Source organism: Sciurus vulgaris, assembly GCF_902686455.1.
Source record: "Sciurus vulgaris genome assembly, chromosome: 11".
NCBI lineage: Eukaryota > Metazoa > Chordata > Mammalia > Rodentia > Sciuridae > Sciurus > Sciurus vulgaris.
The window spans coordinates 101,815,474-101,834,059 of NC_136472.1; the positions used below are offsets into that span (position 1 = coordinate 101,815,474).

Genomic DNA, 18,586 nt, shown 5'->3' on the forward strand with positions numbered 1-18,586 from the left:
TTCATCAGGATAGGGATTTCTCGCATGCTTGTTAATCACTACTTGTGAGCACTGAGCATCACTTGAAATGATAAAACTTTCAGACAAATAGTATAGGCAAATTTATTTCTACGGTAGAAGCATTTGTTATAGTTATAGAAAAATAACACTATTTCAAATCAGGGTAAGTAAGCAGAAGCATATTTTTCTCTTGCATACCCATACTCAATGTCAACGTGATTTCAAGCCATTCTTAAATTAATAAGGGACAAACAGAGAATCAAGGTAGTATGTCAATAGAAGAGTATGTATTAAAGCTACATATCAGCCCTGGAAATCAGAAAACACAAAGTGAACTTGTGCAGTCATTTTCAACTTCAGTGTGCATCAGCCTCACCTTGACTGTGGAAAAAGCACCTTCAGAAAGCTGAAGGCAAATCACCAGGTTAAGCAAGCTCTTGGCCTCAGAATAGCAAAGGACTGAGGATACAAACTTTGTTTCTCACAGAGGGGCAAAGACAAAACACACTACAATATAAAGAATCAGTTATTTACTCACTGTGACTTCTATGAGCTTCAGATTCAGGAATAATAGACACTACTCTCAAGAACATTGCACAGATTAGGTCAAATAGTGTGTTAGTGCTTTCCCCATCCATAAAACTGAGCTATTTTCATTATTTAAACATCATCATCATTATTTGGTACATAGGAAATTCTCCCCACCTCCTACTCCTATATAGTTAGTCTTTATTTTAAAAGTCAACCAAGCACCCCCTGGGTCCAAGTGCATGGATGGCTGGTACCACTTTTACATTGGTAGCATTTTTACTAGCTTCCATCATTCTCTTTTGTAACATTTTAGTACATGATTGAAATGACAACTTTTATAATCAAACTAAGACAACAAATGCAAAGCAGAAAGGAAATCAAAGTTTTGACGCTGTATGTTGTTTCAAAAGCGTCAATAGATGAATGAGCTTTGTTTCAGAGTGGCCAATTTTAGACAATCTCTGATGTTCCCTGTGTTGTTTTCTGAATATCCAGCTATTTATAGATGGAAACATGGAGATAAAATATTTATAATCTTCATCACTTCCTATATTCAATATACTACAGAGTCATGTTTCATAGTTAAAAGTTTTTTGGCAATTTAAGTATCTACCCACATAAACATTTGATATTTTTAATATTCTAAAACTATAAAACATTACAGAGGAGCATAGTTGGGCTAGGATATGGTTTTTCAAACCTGGCATGAATGACATTTGGGTTTGTAAATTCTTAACTGTGCATCTTGTGCAATATAGGATATTCAGCAGGATCCCTGGCCTTTATATATTAGATGCTGTAGCAACTTGCCCTCCCATGCCAGTTTTGACAAAAATGTCTCGACATTGCCAAACGTCTTCTGGAGGTCAAAATCACCCCTCACTGAGAACCACTGGGTTAGAATTTAACATAGACATAATTGTAAACTCTGGGTGCACAGATAATACAATATTCTATGTAATATTACTAATGTGGAGAGTCTAGCACAATAATTTTCTGTTTATGCTAGGGCACAGAGTTTTATATACTATACTATTCAAGCATATAACCACCCACATGTAACTATCTTTTTCCTACTGAAAACACTGACATTAGATAAGAAAATTTTTTAAAAAAACAAAACTAATCCAGCAATCACCTTTATATCACCTGATATGAGAAAAACCTATAGTCTACAAACATTTGCTAAATGGAGACCTAAAGAAATCACTGCAAGTGTCCTTCCTTCTGAATTCTAAGTCTCTCTTTCTCTACTTGTAGGCGTTCCTTTTCGATCTGCAGCTTCTCTGATTCAAACTTCAAAAACTGCAGCCTATCTTTTTCCAGCTGCAAGCGTTCTCGCTCAAGTTTTAACTTCTCTGTTTCTATGTCCTGTGGCTGAAGCATGGACTTTTCTCCTTGGCCAAGTTCACTTTCCAGAGACGGTTTCTCAGAATTGACTATCTGTAACCTCAATTTCTCTCTCTCAATCTGAAGCCGCTCCTTCTCCAGCTGCAGGCGCTCATGCTCCATGTCTAAATGCCGCAGCCTCTCCTTCTCTATCTGTAGGCGTTCCTTTTCTACCTGAAGCCTTTCAGCCTCAATATCCAGTCGTCGCTTTTCCAACTCTAGTTTCTGTTTCTCTATGTTTACAAGCAAGTGGGGATCATCATATGCAGACCTAGATGCTGTTGAGTTAAGGGTGAAAAACTCATCAATGTGGGGGAAGTCAGGAAGTTCATTTTCTCTTCTGGAATCTGGTATGACAGATGACAGCATTTCTTCCTCTTCCTCAATCTCAAACTAAGAGAAAAGAGAAAAAACTTTTTCGGTATTTTTTTCTACTTCATGGTTGCCAATTTGTTCGAATAGCTCTTAAAGGCCTTCTGCATTGTTTAAATACATAAAACCATTCAATTTGAATTGTGAAAACCATTTACATTAAATTACTGAATATTACTGATACAATCAAGAATTATTATGTATGTAAGAAGAAAGGTATTAATGATGTCAAGAGAAAACAGAATCATCTTGTAAGTTTGAAAATCTGAGAACATGTTAACAGATCTTGAAATATAAACCCCCACAGTAGACAAGAAGTGTCACAGGCTTAATACTCACTTCAGGACTCTGGGGATCCCTTTCTTCTTCTTCCACTTTGACCTCTGTTAAGGATCCACCTGCATCCCTGAAATCTGCCACATTTTGCCAATCAAAATTTGGATCATTTCGGAATCCAATCTTTTCATCTATCTCTTCAGTGAGAGAGTCATCTAAATCAGATGTGGGAAGAGGAAATCCCGATCCAACCAGCTTAATGTTCGCCTTCATCCTCTTTCTCTTCATAAGTGCTCGCCAGTCAAGATACCTTCTTTTCACTTCTGTCCCTGTCCTCTGTTCTCCTTCTCCTACAGCATTCACACACTGTGCAATCTCCTCCCAAGCCATTCGTTTCATCACATTTATTGTTGTATTGAGCTGCTTGGAAAAGATAACTTCTTTCCTTTTGGTAATTTCTTTCAATAGCGTCTGAGTTTCTTGAACACTGAAATTGCTTTTCCTTTTTCTTTTTAACTGCTTCATTTTTTCTAATTAAATGGAGATTTTACAGGAAGAAAAGATGTGAAAAGAACTTGAGGAGTGCTGCAAAGCACATGAACCAAGGACAAATTCTTGTTGTCACTTAGTTTAAATCACTCAATTTTCTATTCATCCAGTAGTAGAAGTAGGCTGGATAATTCCTAAAGGGGAAAAGTAAAGTAAAATCAATTGATCTACCTTCGACTTCTGTTAACATAATTGAACCTAATAAGTTACATTATTTAAAAAAAAAAACAACAACAACAAAAAAATCACAATCCTCTATGGCTTAAAATTGCCTACTTCTCTATCTTTGCCATTACCACCACCATCCCAGCTGCCATCTTCTCACCTGGAATGCTGCAATGGTTCCTAGCCAGCTGCAGTCTCGACCCACTTCCCACTGCTCCAGCTCCTTCTCCCTTTAAGTCAACCCGTATCCTTTAACTATATGGGCCTTTTCTCAGTTCCCTATTCCTGTCAAGCCTTTTCCCTGCTCAAGGCCTTGTCAACACACTGCTTCCTCCATGTAGAAAACGGACTGCTTCCTTCTTAGCCTACTCAATTCCTTAGGCTTCAGCCCCAAGATTAAACATGTTTTCAGTGAAGCCTTTCCTGGTAGATCTAATTACTTTAGCATAAAGTCTATTCTAGTTTTGTCTAAATTTTATACTTGTGCTAAAATATAGCTCAGAGACTGTCTCTTCCCCACGTCACAAGTTTTGATATTTCTGCTCACCATCATCTTCTCAGGCCTTAGTTTCTGGCACATGGCAAGCACACCACAAATATACACTGAAAGATTTGTCAAAAGGACCATTTGTGTTACTGAAGAGGAAAACTGAAAGGCTAAGCAGTAAACTGAATAAAATTCAGAAACTGGTTTGAGACAATATGATCCATTCAAAAAACTAAGAACTACCTATATTTTATCATTTCACAAATTGGAAATCACTTTTAGAAACTGTAAACAGAGGATAAAATTTCCTTAAGGAAAACATAAAGATAGATACAACAAAATTAAAGGGATAACATAAAAATGGCAAGGATTTCCTCCAGCCATCCCACCTAAATAATCGGAAAAGAAGAAGATTGCTGATTAAGATAAAAAACAAGCTGGTCTTGGGGGCAATGCCTGTAATCCTCCCAGAGGCTCGGAGGGCTCAGGCAGAGGATATCGAGTTCAAAGCCAACTTCAGCAAAGTGAGGTGCTAAAGCAACTCAGTGAACCGTGTCCCTAAATCAAACACAAAACAGGGCTGGGAATGTAGCTCCGTGGTCAAGTGCCCCTGAGTTCAATCCCCAGTACCTGTCTTCTCCAAAAAAAAAGAAAAAAAATTTAAATTTCTTAATCTTTAGGGACCTAGGGTACACTTCTTGGTTTACTACTAATTCTGTCCCTCAGTGCATACTATGTCCTCCCCCTTTCCTCAACCCACCCCCAAAAGAGGATCTAAAATGAAACAAAACCAGGTTGAATGGTATATTTATTTCTAATTAATACTTTTAATTATTTGCCTTTGGAGAATTTCTCAGCAGTACTTCATAACATTCTGGGCTACTTTAATTGGAGAGTTTGAACATCGTGATCTAGGTAAGTAACTAGGTATACTTTCAGTCTCTGTGAAATAAATTTCTAAAATATTCATGTGGCAAAATTTCAATATAATTCTGAAGGATAAGAATCCTCTTCTAAGCGCTTCTTTAAGATCTAAGACAGAATGTTTCTCCAATTTCCAGATGTTTATGTGATAGGATCATACAAGAGTATCTGAAACTTCTAACGTGTAAGACCGTGAACAAGACTCATATCAGTAAAACAGGTGTTCCACACACCTGGTTCTCTGGCCTACCTTAATTCTAAGTCTGATACAAGTGCAATTGGTTGGTGGAATAGAAAGTACATCAGAATCCTCATTGTAATGGACCTAGGAAACATTTTTCTGTTATCCAGATTTTCCACTATGAGAAGATACATTAAGGAGGTTGGGACAGGTGTTCAGACCTGAGTCAGGAATTTAATTTTCTCCTAGAGGCAGAAAATGAGGCCATTTATTAAAAAGGTTCTAGTGCCTTGCATAATGTAGCACATACTGCTTTATAAGTACTGGTTTAACTGAAAAAAAAAAAAAAAAAAAAGAGGAATATGGGTTAGAAAATCTCTTATTTGATTTTTAAAAATATGTAAAGGGAAACAAGGACTGAAAGAGCAAAAAATACTTATACATGAACCATGTTTCTGACTTCAAATTCACTCAATGAATACTGCCATAGAATACAGCCTACAAAATAAGAGGGTGGAATGAGATTGTCAGAGTGCTTTCCAGCTCTATCACTGCATGACTAAACGTTTCCTGACACTATGAAGAAAAAATACCTAATATTCATAAAGTTGTGTCATTTAGTCCCCATCACAGCACTGTATTGAGGATACCGGTTATTTCTATTTCTCAAGCAAGAGTGAAAGGTTAATTTGCACACAGCTAGTTAAATGAAAGGATTTATATCTGGGTTCTATGTCGCATCTACTTCAACTTAATTAGCAGCTTATGATATAGCTAAATGAGAAATGTGTTGCTGATAAATTTTGAGATAGCAATTAGCAGATTTTCAAAAGGAACAGATTTGTATTTTTGAGAATATCTAGATAAAATACCATATATAAGCAGAAAAACTCCAAACTTCAACCAGTTATTTTCCCCATCATGTATTATAAAGTAAATTAAAATGGAGACAAGGCCTTAAGAATCCCTGAATAGACAAAGTCAGTTAGATCTCATAAGTGACCTTAGTTTAATTTGCAAATAAAGTGAAACACTTGGGCTACTTCTTGCAAATGCCATATTTAAAAAATTAGGGCTAACCAATCAGAAGTAGACAACTAATTTATGGTTATATAAAGAGGGCCTTACCAACTGGCTAGATCAAATGAGGCAACTATAGAAATGTAATGAATCAAATATTTTCATTGCTTTACTTCCATGTTTAGTCTATAAAAGTCTTCTCCTGGCACTCCCTCAGCAGAATCACTAAACACTTCTAATTTGAAGCTGCCCAATACATGCTCATTTCCTCAAATAAACTTTTTAAAAAATTTTTTCTTACGCCTCAGTTTACCTTTTAACATGTTTCTTCTCAAACACTTTAATGTATGACAATTTAAAATTTTTATTGATGTGAAAAATATTTCTCTACCAATTCATAATAGAAATATTATCTTCTACTAAAGTAAAAATACAGCAAAGTTAAATTTAAAAAATATCCCAAAATCTTTTCTTTCACTGTTTGAACCCTTTCTTTTAAAGTAGCTGCTAACTCCCTATTCTTAAACTTTACCAAGAGAGTATTTATTACCATTTCATCACACTTTTATTCATTCTTCATTTTTTATCCTTTCTAGCATCCGGGAATCTTTGTTCAATTGGCTTTGTGTGTATCTAGAAACATCACAAATATATGCCAATCACCCCATCTTTTTGTTTCTACTTGCTCATGTGAAATAACCATTTCCTGAATGGCCACTTGCTGCTGAAATAGAGGTCAAAGAGAATGAAAAATTCTACACAGCAGAAAATGAACTCTCAAAAAATCAACTCTCAATTTCACAAACACACAAAAAAAGAGCAAAGTATGTAAAAACAAAAAAAGAATTGCAAGCAAACTATTTCTGAAATGGAATTTCTCAAAAGGCATTTAATGATAAATTGAAATCCATTAAATTGGAATGTGCAATCAGTATGCTTAATATTATTCTAGGTATATGCTAGCCTTTCAGTCAAATCTAAGCCTTTTGTCAACAAAATTTAAAATGTATTTATAAATTAAAACATCATTAAAAGAGGCAGTATATATAGTTGTTATAAGCACAGTTTCTGGAGTAAGAACCCCTGAATTAGATTTGGATCTACCACTTCCTAGCTGGGAGGCCTTTAAGCTTTGTATGCAATTTTATTTATAAAATGATGATAATGTTACTTCTATAGATAATACAAGTAAAAAACAAAACAAAACAAAAAAAGATTGGAGAACAGTTCCTGGCACATATTAAGCACCATTAAAAGCTTTTAACCTTTATTACATCAAAGACAAAATATAAATAATTTTGACAAAAGGAAACAGGTCACAAGTGGTATTGTTCCACTTAAGCTAAATGGGAGGTCTGTGGGTCTTTATTACTATGCTTTATATGTGACCTGCCTGTGAAATCTCACAAATGTAAAATGTGCACATCTCAACTCCACTTTCACAAATGTCATGCTGAGAGCTAAAAATTGGCCAAAACATCAGTTTTTACACCACAGCACTGAAAATTGTAGCATCAATGCTACGAATTAGAACTTCTTTTAAGTAGAGAGGAGCCAGTTTACTAGAACACTATGGCTACAATGTTTGCATATATCAAATGATATCCACTAATATGATGAAAGAAATGGAATGTTTTAATATTAGATCCCAAGCAAATTTAGTGAACATTCTAGAAAATTTAGTTTTACAGAATCATATTTCACTAGAACTCAGGCCTAACATTCCTTATTCAGTTTAAGCTACCCAATAGGATGGGTAAGTATTCAGCACTCCTCTAGCAGAGACTGCAAATGCTCATGAGTTACCATGTTTGTAGTGTACCATAAAAGAAATGAAGCAAACTGACATACATCACTAAACCAGCTCCAGTTTGCTGCTTCTTGGTATGCAAAGTTGAAAGAGAACTTGAAGGAATTATGAAGTCAAACCTTGGGTTTTTCCTTCTTCCATCATTTGTCCTACCACTGAGGATCTAGAAGAGGGTGGTCTACCTGCTTCAAAGAGCAGGCATACCTGGCACTATGCATAACAATTAGAAGGAGGTAAAAAATATAAAATTCAAAGAAGGTGATCAGCAGATGGGAAAGGGAAAAGAAAAAGAAACAGAAAATAATCAAATGAAGGTAAAAAAGAAAAACTGAAATTTCCATAAAGAATATTCTTAAGGAAAAAAATGTCAATCTAAGTTAAAATAGTTAAGAAGCAGTAAGTGAAGACATTAGGTACTAAACTACTCACCTTATAACCATGCCAAAGGTTATAAAACTATTGCTTCTTAGGGTTATCTACTGAGTTTAAGCAGATTATCAAAGACATTTTGAAAAATGGGATCAGAGGTTAGATGTCCTAAAAATAGAACAGAGAGCTAAAGTGACATACAATTCCATATCAATTACCTAAGAATGATTTTTTTATTTCTAAAAGACACAGAATGTTTCAGAGCATTTAAATCACGTTTTGAACTACTTAAAAAGTACTATTATATTTTTAAGATAAAAGCATGATAAAAGTACAAATATTCATCAGGATACTGCATGAATAAACAAAATACTATGTTACATGATGAAAAATATGCATCATGTCATATTACAGACATGTCTTTAGCACATTATCATCCTTGTGTGAATACATTAATACAAGTAAATAAAAGTGGGAAAGGAAATGTGAATACATGTTCATGTGTGCACATATTCACAGAGGCAAAAATTATGAGCATTCACAGGCACCAAACATGCTGCACTAGCAACAGGCTCACCAACTCTGTCCACCACCATTATTGGCTCTAAGGATAATGCATATAAGTCATCACTGCTTTAACCAGGTGACTGTTAGTCCATGGCATATTCTACTTTGAGATTAAAATTATTTTAAAAATCTATGAGGGATTTTTATTATACAAAACTACATTTTTAAACTCTCAGAAATATATTTCTCTCAAATTTATTGACATAAAAAGTAAAATATGTATATATGTTTAGAAAATCTAAATAATGATATGAAATGAAGTCAAAGTCTCTCTACCACCATTGTAACTACTAATTTCTAAAGATTCTTTCCAGAAAAATCACATATATGTTTATGACAGCATATGATACTGCTAGTCCTAGGACTACACCTTGAATAACAACAGGCTAGAGCAGTACTAACCAATAAAAATGAGTCATGTATTTAATTTAAAATTTCCTAGTAGCTACAGTAAAAATAAAACAAAAAGGTACAATCGAGTTTAACAAATTTTATTTAACACCATATATTCAATATATTATCATTGTATTATTTAATCAATACAAACATTACTAATGAGTGATATTCCCATTCTTGTTTTTTTCCACTAAGTCTTTAAAATCCAGTATGAATTTTATAGTTACAGAACATCTCACTTTGTACTAACCCCATTACACAAAATCATTAACACATGTACCTAGTAGGAAATAGACACACACACACAATCAATAACCTAAGGAGGTTTTCAAAATATCTATAACCAATTCCCATCACTGACCACATAAAACAATTTTTTGCAATAGAGGCAGGCATTACAAACTTAAAGAGATCTCCAGGTAATTTTGATTGGTAGACAAAATTGAGAATAATCTTGCTTAAGAGAATCAGTGTTAAAAACCTAATTGTCCAAATGTATACAAAAAAGTAAGGAGGAGTACAAATGCTATACAGCTAAGAAATTTCTTTTCAGAAATCATTAAGGAAAGAACTTATCTACCACAAAAGACTTACAATGTAGAAAAAGTTAGTTTATTTTTTGAGGGAAAAAAATGCCTGACCTAATATTATGTCAGATACCAGAAGAATGTCTCAAATCCTAAGAACCAACTCACACCCCTATTTGTTGGAAACACATCAAAGGAATACAGGTAAGTCGATTTGGACTTAAGAAACAGACTGCTCTTCTAGAATAAACACTGTTGTAAGTAGAACGTCTTTAGACACCCATATCTTTATTAGAAAGAATTATGACTGACTTAAGAATATAAAATCTGAAATATCTCTTATCAATGAGTAATTAGGAAATACTGCTTCATTTATCAAATATGCAGAGGGCCTAAAACCTTTCAAAGGCTTTCTACTGCACTTAAGAGCTAAGCTTACTCACCTTGCTCCTCCTCTCTTCCTGTTATAAACTCTATTATGGAGCCTTACCAACATACCATCATATCTACCTTTTCTAGCTTTAACCATCACCTCTAATACCAATTTCCAACCCACTTTCTTAAACAAACGTGTAGGCACAGGTTCACATGAAATCAGCGCCAGTTTTAAAATTCCTCTAAATTCTAGAACAGTGTTGTTCAACAGAAATATAAGAAATATATATATATAAAATCCTCTAGTAACCATATTAAAAAAGAGAAACATGTAAAAATGAATTATATTTTATTTAATGCAATATATCCAAAATGTTATCCTTTCAATATGTAATTAATTTAAGCAATTATTGAGGTATTTTACATACATTTTTTCAAAAGCCAGTGTTTTATACTTTGTTTTAAATCTAGCCATGTTTCAAGTGCTCAACAGCAATGAGAGGCTACTGACTACTATACTGGACACCACAACTCTTAGCTATCATGATCCCTGGCTATTTTAGGACTATCTCTCTTATATTTCTCTAGCCCATCTTCCCAATTTCCATGGTGTCTGCCCTTTTGTCTAGCAAATGCCTATTCATCCTTTAGAACTCAATTTAAATGTGTCCTGTACGAGGGTACCTTTTCTGTTCTCATTCACCTAAGTCCAATGTCCTTGCTACATACTTCCACGATCAGGCTATTCTATAATCACTTATTTTACATTAAAACAACAGGCAATCAAAGATAAATATATTACTCCTGTTGTCAAATAACTTACAACCTAGTGAAACCAGTGAAACATAGCTGCATAAAGAAATGCACATGAAAAAACCCCGACAGTCTGCAAAGTGAAGGTTATAAACATAGACTACATAGGCCAATTCCACCACTAGCTCTGTGATAAGTAAAGTAACATTTTGTACTTGTTTCCTCATCTACAAATGGGAATAATAACAGAATAACATCCATGATGTTTTAAAATTTAAAAGAGAAATTAAGAAGTTTATAATGACTAAGATATAGTAAGACCACAAGAAATGTCATGTACTATCATTACCTCTTAATACAGTAACTGGACACAGTAAGCAAGTATTTCTTTACTGGAGAGTAATGCTAATATATGAAAAATGCAATAAAGAAGTATTAACAAAATACCCTGGATATTCAGAGGAAAAATCTTTGACAGGATCAAAAAGGGTTTTGAGAAGGAAATTAGCATTTGATGTGGGTCTTATACAATGAATAAACTAATGAGGAACAGAAAGTTGAAGGTACCAGGAGTTAAAGCTAAGAAACCAGGCTGGGCCCAAATATCAGCTAATCTTTAATGTTGGTTTAGTAACACCCTGAACTTTGGTAAGAAAATGTACTGAACAAAACAAATGTACCTATGAAAGTTCACATTTTTTGAAATTTAAGGTTACGTTTTATATGGAGGCACTATATAATCAAATATATGATAAACATGATTGAAGTTGTCAAGGGAATTCTAATTTACGCAGATAACCACCATCAGATTTTAATGCTCTTAGAATCTGAGATCATTTCAATTTAGTGTAAATTTATTCAAACAGCAGAAATAGCAGTACTTTTACTACCGAGTCAATATGTTTTTAAAATCTGATAACAGTTGTTGCCATTTTCATTATCTTTTTCCCAACAATTTTTAACTCCATACTTCCAGCTTACAAAGTGGTACCCCTTTCTCCCTGACTGATCTACGCTGAGCTAATGAACTATTTCATCAAAACATTTATGGAACACATGTTAGACTTCCGGACAGTCTTAGCTTATTGTGTGAAAACCTCTGCATGCAAGCCTGACATTTTCTAAGTTTAAAAAAAAGAGTGCCAGCATCAACACATATTGTGTTGTTAAAATTTGCTAACTGTGCTTACACAAATAAAGGTTGTTTTCAGGAATGTATGCCTTTCCGTCTTCTTTGTAGTTTGGAAGCTTGGGTTTTCTGCCATCAAAAAATATCACTTTAAATAAATTTAAAGTTCTTGCAGAACATCTAATGTCTAATAATATGAAAAGTACGGTGATAGGGACCTTGCCTTACCATTTTTTTACCGAACTTGTAGTGGGCCTTGTAAACAAAAGAGCAGGATCTGGGTGCCCAGGCGCATGCCTATAATCCCAGGATTTGGGAGGCTGAGGGAGAAGAATCAAGAGTTCAAAGGAACCCTCAGCAAAAGCAAGGTGCTAAGCAACTCAGTGAGAACCTGTCTCTAAATAAAATCCAAAATAGGACAGGGGATGTGGCTCAGTGGTCAAGTGCCCCTGAGTTCAATCCCAGTTTAAAAAAAAAAAAAAAAAAAATTTATTAAACTCCTACTATGTGTCAGGTACTGTGGATATAACGTCCCATAAAATGCCATTCCATTTTTAATTGACTCATCTGTCTTCACAGGAAGGAAAATTCAGTAGTTGCAACCTTTAAAACTTATAGACCTAAAATGTCCAATCACAAAAAAAAATCATTTTCCTGAAATCCTGTCTCACAATCATTCTTTAATATCAGGAAATAGGAATAATATGCAGTTCACTTACGTAATCTTCGTGCACATGACGCACCACCAAAGGAATATTATAACCAGCAATTTTTAACAAGGACTAACAATTGAGAATGAAGTTCAGTTCCTACATACTGCATGATTAGACAGAAGAATTAAGGGGTCTGAGAAAAAACAGGCAGTAAAATCTGCGTTAAAAAAAAAATTAAGGGATAAGTTCATTAAGCAGGTGGAAAAGAGCATCACAAATCTACAAAACTTCCCTCAACGTCCACCCCATCCTCTTTAAAGTATGACTTTCCCCTCCCCTATGTTCTTATAGGAAATTTACCTCCCTGCTGAATAGGGCGTTCTTCTTTAAAACTTGTGGTAGGTAAACAAGTTAAGGGTCGCTAGTTATCAAAGTATTATTCACCTCCTCCCCGCTGCTTTCTCCGGTAGGACTGCTCAGTAAACACCCTCTAGGAAAAATTCAGGAGGAGAGGATTCCCGGAAGGCCACCCAGTAACAGGGGGCGCGCACCTGATTCAGCCACAAGATCCGGCTGCACCTGGTGAGAGCCGGAGCAACCTGGAAGGGGACTCCTTTCTCCGAATATTAAATCGAGTCCCGACTTAGGTGTCCAGAAACTTCCGCAGCCTTGTTTCAGAGGTTTGGACCCTTCCAACCCTCGCCCACCAGAGACAGCGGCGCTAGGTACTTCTCCCTAATGTTGTAGCCCCTCTAAGCTGCAAAGCCAGGGTCAAAAGCTGGTGGCGGCCAGGCGACCCCGCTGACCCCGCTGGGACCCTTCCCGCTGCGAGGGCACCCACTGTCCGCGGAGCCACTGTCACCCTAGCTGCCTCCTCCAGCACCGCACCACTCACCTGCGACCCCGACAGCACCTCCGCACGATCGCCTGTAAGGGTGGTAGAAAAGAGAGCTTCATTGATTCCCCGCCTACCAACTTCTCACTCCCTCCATTGGTTGATATAGATGCCGCTCATTAGATGCTGCTCATCCATTGGTTCAAAGGGCACAACCATTCTGGGCGAGAGCCCGCCCCAGTCCAGGCCTCACAATGGGAATCGAATCCCAAACCGGTTCCGGGTTAGTGCCCTGAATTCCGCCCCCTTGTGATTAGCCTCCCGTTCTGCGCTCAGTCTTTGGTGCTTGTCTTTGTCAGTCAAGTGGCCTCTAGGAAAGGATTGGTCCCTAGCGATCAGCTTGCCGCGCTGTTCCACCTGATTGGAGAACTGGCAGCTCGGTCTCCAAACTCTATGCCTGTCCTTCACCCTGGACCTGTTAAAAAGGCAGAGAAGTCTGGAATCCAGCGGGCTTTGTAGGCCAGCATTATCTACTGAAACAACTGAGACTTCCTTTGGTGTTGTAAGACCCCCCAAAAGGAGACTCTAACTCTGTCCCACGGGATCGTAGGCAACCCCAATCAACCGCAGGAGGCATCACTTGATGCAAACAGCAAGAGGCTTTTATTCCAGCGACGCTGGGACCTAACTGGTGACTCACCCAGGAGTCGAGGAGTTGAGTCCCTAGCAGAAAATCTTACAAGTTCATAAAGGCAGAAACCACACATCGGGAGGGGTCCACATGAAAGGGAAAAGGGGAACAAAGCCGCAGGGAAATTCCAAAGGGGGGCTGGGTTTGCTGATAACACACAACATGTTTCACAATGTTTTACAACAGGGCATAGATTCTGGTCAACAGTTTCTGGTAATCTTATATCCTGTGTTTAACTGTCTGAGCCCTGTCTTGCTCAATTTACTCTCTGTTTGGGGCTGTTTCCTGGAACAGCTTTAAGGGCTTTGTTCCGGTCACTGGGAGGGAGACCTTAGGGAGTTGAGATAAGACAGCTTAAAAAAATGTCCATTCTTTCATTGTCAACCATTCTTCAGAGACTGCTTTTGCCAAAGGTCACTGGTGACTTCCTTTTGGCAAAATCCATTAGTCACTTCTTATACTCGATTGCTCAAAAAAAAAAAAAAAAAAAAAGTTGACCTAACCTTTTTTCAGTATTTTCCCTAATATTTGCTGCTTCTGGTTTTCCTCCCTCTCAGCCCTTTTCTCTATTCCTCTTTGTAGTTTTCTCTTTCTCTGCAATCTCCAGTTCAGGGGTTAGCTAATGGAACTGTCTTCCCACTGCGTCTGTTCAGGCCCCTATTCACGCTAACGGAATTACCTCAGTAGCCTCCTAACTGGTCTCCAGCATCCTGTCTGCCCTACCTGTCTTCAAATGATAGCCAGAATGAACAGCTTAGAGTTCATTGGCATATGTAGTCTCACTAATCTTATGTTGAAATTTTATGTTAAAAGACTTGCAAAATCATGAAAGGTAAGGCTCCTACTTTTCCCTCCAGCTTCATCTTCTCAATCTTCCTTACCCCAGTGTTTGCTTCTTTCAGTTCCTGGACTACAGTAGCCTTGGGACTCAGTTTGCGTTGCTGTTTTTCTATCCAGAAAGGTTCTTCCCTGCCTCTTCCCTACTACGCCCAGGATTCACTTTAGAAATTACTTCCTGAAGGAAGCCTTCCTTCCTTCTCCATTTCCAAGTTTTTCCTCTAATGTAATTTTGCCACATAAGACAGGATGCTAAATTAGATTTAAAGTTCACATAAATATAAACTAAGTTTTAATATGTCTCATGCAGTATTTGGAATCTCATATTTTTATTTACTAAATCTAGCAACCCTATTCAAGGGAGCTCTTATCACAACCTGTACCTTTCCTCTGACAGCTCTTTCTTTGCCTAGCAAATTCCCTAGAAAATAATAGGCACTGAAAAAAATTTGATAAATAAATAATAGAATATTCTGAATCAATGGTGAATCCTTTCTGGATATTGCAAGAGTTGTTCTAGGTCATAAAATAGGAAGTTCTTGTGAAATATGCTCTTCAAAATATAATGAATTGTAAGGCCCCCAAAAAGGAAACCCCAATTCTGTCCCATGGATCTCCGGCAACCCAATCAACCGCAGGAGGTGTCACTTGATGCAAACCGCAAGAGGTGTTTATTCTGGGACCCAACTCATAAAAGGGAAAAGGGGAACAAAGCTGCCGGGAAATTTCAAAGGGGGTCTGGGTTTGCTGATAACATACAACATGTTTCACAATGTTTTACAACAGGGCGTAGATTCTGGTGTCTTAACTGCCTGAATACTATCTTGCTCCAATTACTCTTTTACTCTCTGTTTGGGGCTGTTTCCTGGAACAGCTTTAAGGGCTTTGTTCCCAGCACTGGGAGGGAGACCTTAGGGAGTTGAGATAAAAGACAGCTTAAAAAAATGTCCATTCTTTCAGAATAATCTTACAGATTTTTTACTTATGACTTTGTCAGAGAAACGTGCTTATCCATTTGCCTAAGTAGAACAAACGAAACTTATTGTTTTCAGAAAATACAGAACCATTTGCTTAATAATTTTTGGTTTTCTTGTGGTGAATGTTTTTTTTTTTTGGCTGAATGTGATGAGAAAGTAAGAGGACTATCCACTCCCATTATGACCAGGCACATTCTCTCTGTCCTCTTTTGAAATCTGTCCATCATTTTAATCTATTTCCTTAAGTATTAGGGATAAGGCCTAGCATGAGTTAACTATTAAGAAACTTTTACTTTCATATCATGAAGTCTAAGCTTCCCCCAATTAACCTCAGTCTCCTTACTGTTTATAAGATCTTTTCAGGATACCCTCACTATTTCTTCTAGCTGTATCTTCTCTGAGTGGGTATATGGACCTACAGAAACAGATTAAAGGTAATCTATAATATCTAATATTAGTACCCCATTACCAACTTGATATTTTGTTCACTGAGTTGATTTTTGTTAATATTAATGTCAGGCTAGAGATTTCACCCAAACTTACATACTTATTCTAGAACCACACTATCCAACTATGATGACCAAATGAGTATTTGATATGTGGCTAGTCCAACTGAATAACTGAAATTTAATTGTATATAATTTTAATTTAAAAATGATTAAATTTAGTTATTGGGAATTTCCAAGTATGTTTGGAAAATGTGAGTTGTATGAATCTACTTTTCAACTATAATTTTTAAAAATCAAATACAGACCAAGTATAAAAAATATTGCCTGAATTGAAATGTGCTGTGAACATAAGACATATAGAGGCTATCAAGATTTAGCATGATATATAGAATATCTTACAGTATAAAATATCTCATTGGTAATATTGTATTAATTGTAAATTGAAATTATATTTTGCACAGTTGGAAAGGAAATTATTTTAAAATACTTTTAGAAAAAGTATTATTTTCCAATTTTATTGGAATATAATTGACAAAAATGTATATATTCAAAGTCTACACTGTTATGATTTGATACACATATATTTGTGAACTGATTGCCACAATCAATTAATTAACACATTATCACCACACAGTCACATTAGTGTTTGTATGTGTGTATGTGAGTGTAGTGAGAAGATATACCTGTTAGCAAATTTTATGTAAACAATTCAAAACTAACTATAGTCACCAACATTTCCACATTTCTGCCACCCAGCCTCTAGTCACTATTCTACCCTCTTCTATGAGTTCAATTTTTCTTAGATTCTACATATAAGTGAGATTGTATAGTATTTGTCTTTCTGTGTCTGGCTTATTTTACTTGGTCCTCCAGATTTATCCATGTTATTGCAAATCACAGAAGTTCCTTCATTTTTATGACTGAATAATATTCCTCTGTGTGTTTGTGTATCACAGTTTATTTATTCATCCATAAATACTAAAATTTCTTCCCCATATATTGGCTATTGTGAACAGTGCTGCAGTGAACATGGGGATGCAGATATTTTCTTGATCCTTGAGGCTGTGATTTCATTTTCTTTGGATATATATTGAGAGGCAGGATTGCTGAATTGCTGATTTTATGATAGTTCTATTTTTAATTTTTTGAGGAACCTCCACATTGTTTTCCATAATGGCTATGCCAATTTACATTTCCACCAGCGGTGTATAAGCATTTCCTTTTTTCTATCAACACTTATTTTTAAAATAAAGCTATCCTAATAGGTATAAAGTGATTTTGATTTGCATTTCCCTGATAATAATGTGGAGAAAATCTCTTCATATGTCTATGAAGTATTTGTGTTTCCTTTGGAGAAATATTTACTAAAGTCTTTTGCCCACTTAAAAAATTCAGTTATTTGGAATTTCTTTTCTTTTTTTTCTGCTATCAAGTTGCATAAATTCCTTATTAGTTCCCCATTATATATATAGTTTGCAAATATTTTCTCCCATTCTGCAGGATACCTTTTTTGTTGTTGTTGTTTGTTTTTTTATTTGATGTTGGTACTTAAGAATAAACCATGGTTGCTTTACCACTGAACCTCACTGTCCTGTTTATGACACCAACTGTCATGTATGGACTGAGGGTTTGGGGCTTGGCAGGTGGAAGAAGATACAAGACACAGTTAGGATAGTAGACATGCTTTATTCAGTGGTGGTCATAGCCTCCAGCCTCCAGTTTCTAGCTTCAGCCCCTGGGCAGTTCCATTTTGCCCCCATTTCTCCACCATTAGACCGGGAGTCTTTTCCATAGACTCTTTTTATATGTAGGCCAAACAAGGAAGACATACTGCCAACAGGTTACATCACTGGGCACATATTCAGAAGTTAATGTTTATGACCTTGAGTATATCTACTGAATCAGAGTGTTTCTGGCCTTGAGTAACCATAACAGCAGATTCCCAACCCTGGTTACACACTAAAAACATAAAAAAACCTGCCAGAAGTCTTGGTGAGGCAGCATAACTGTAGCCATTTTGGGCCTGCCCCAATACTGATACCAAATAATTTATAAAGAAAAAAGTATTTCTTATAATTAGGGAAGGGGAATTCAAGGTGAGGGGCCACATCTGATGAAGGTCTTTTTTCTGGAGGGTATTCTTCAGAGTCCTAAGGTGACATTAAGCATTTTATGGCAAAGGGTTCATCTAAGACACAGAAACTGGCTTTTATAACAAACCCACTCTTAAAATAACCCGTTAACCCATGAACCATTAATCTGTGAATTACTCCTAATTACTTCTTAAAGATCACACCTGGTTTCACCTCTTAATCTTCGAAATG

General features: G+C 36.2%; 1 protein-coding gene across 5 annotated transcripts; it reads right to left on the reverse strand.

The window, feature by feature from the left end:
* Positions 1 to 515: 515 nt before the first annotated feature.
* On the reverse strand, positions 516 to 13,487 carry MSANTD4 (Myb/SANT DNA binding domain containing 4 with coiled-coils). 5 transcript variants are annotated; one of them, XM_079105116.1, is made up of 6 exons: positions 13,369 to 13,433; positions 13,025 to 13,230; positions 12,540 to 12,690; positions 8,134 to 8,241; positions 2,632 to 3,251; positions 516 to 2,313 (listed from the first exon to the last, which is right to left on the reverse strand). In XM_079105116.1, exons 5-6 carry the CDS (start codon positions 3,091 to 3,093, stop codon positions 1,738 to 1,740), a joined length of 1,038 nt encoding a protein of 345 aa, XP_078961242.1. In that variant the 5' UTR covers positions 3,094 to 3,251; positions 8,134 to 8,241; positions 12,540 to 12,690; positions 13,025 to 13,230; positions 13,369 to 13,433; the 3' UTR covers positions 516 to 1,737. The 5 variants fall into 5 exon arrangements, with proteins under 5 accessions (XP_078961242.1, XP_078961241.1, XP_078961240.1 ...); XM_079105115.1 differs by lacking the exon at positions 13,369 to 13,433 and adding an exon at positions 4,013 to 4,054 and having other exon boundaries at positions 13,025 to 13,362; XM_079105114.1 differs by lacking the exon at positions 13,025 to 13,230 and having other exon boundaries at positions 13,369 to 13,454.
* Between the last annotated feature and the right edge of the window lie 5,099 nt (positions 13,488 to 18,586).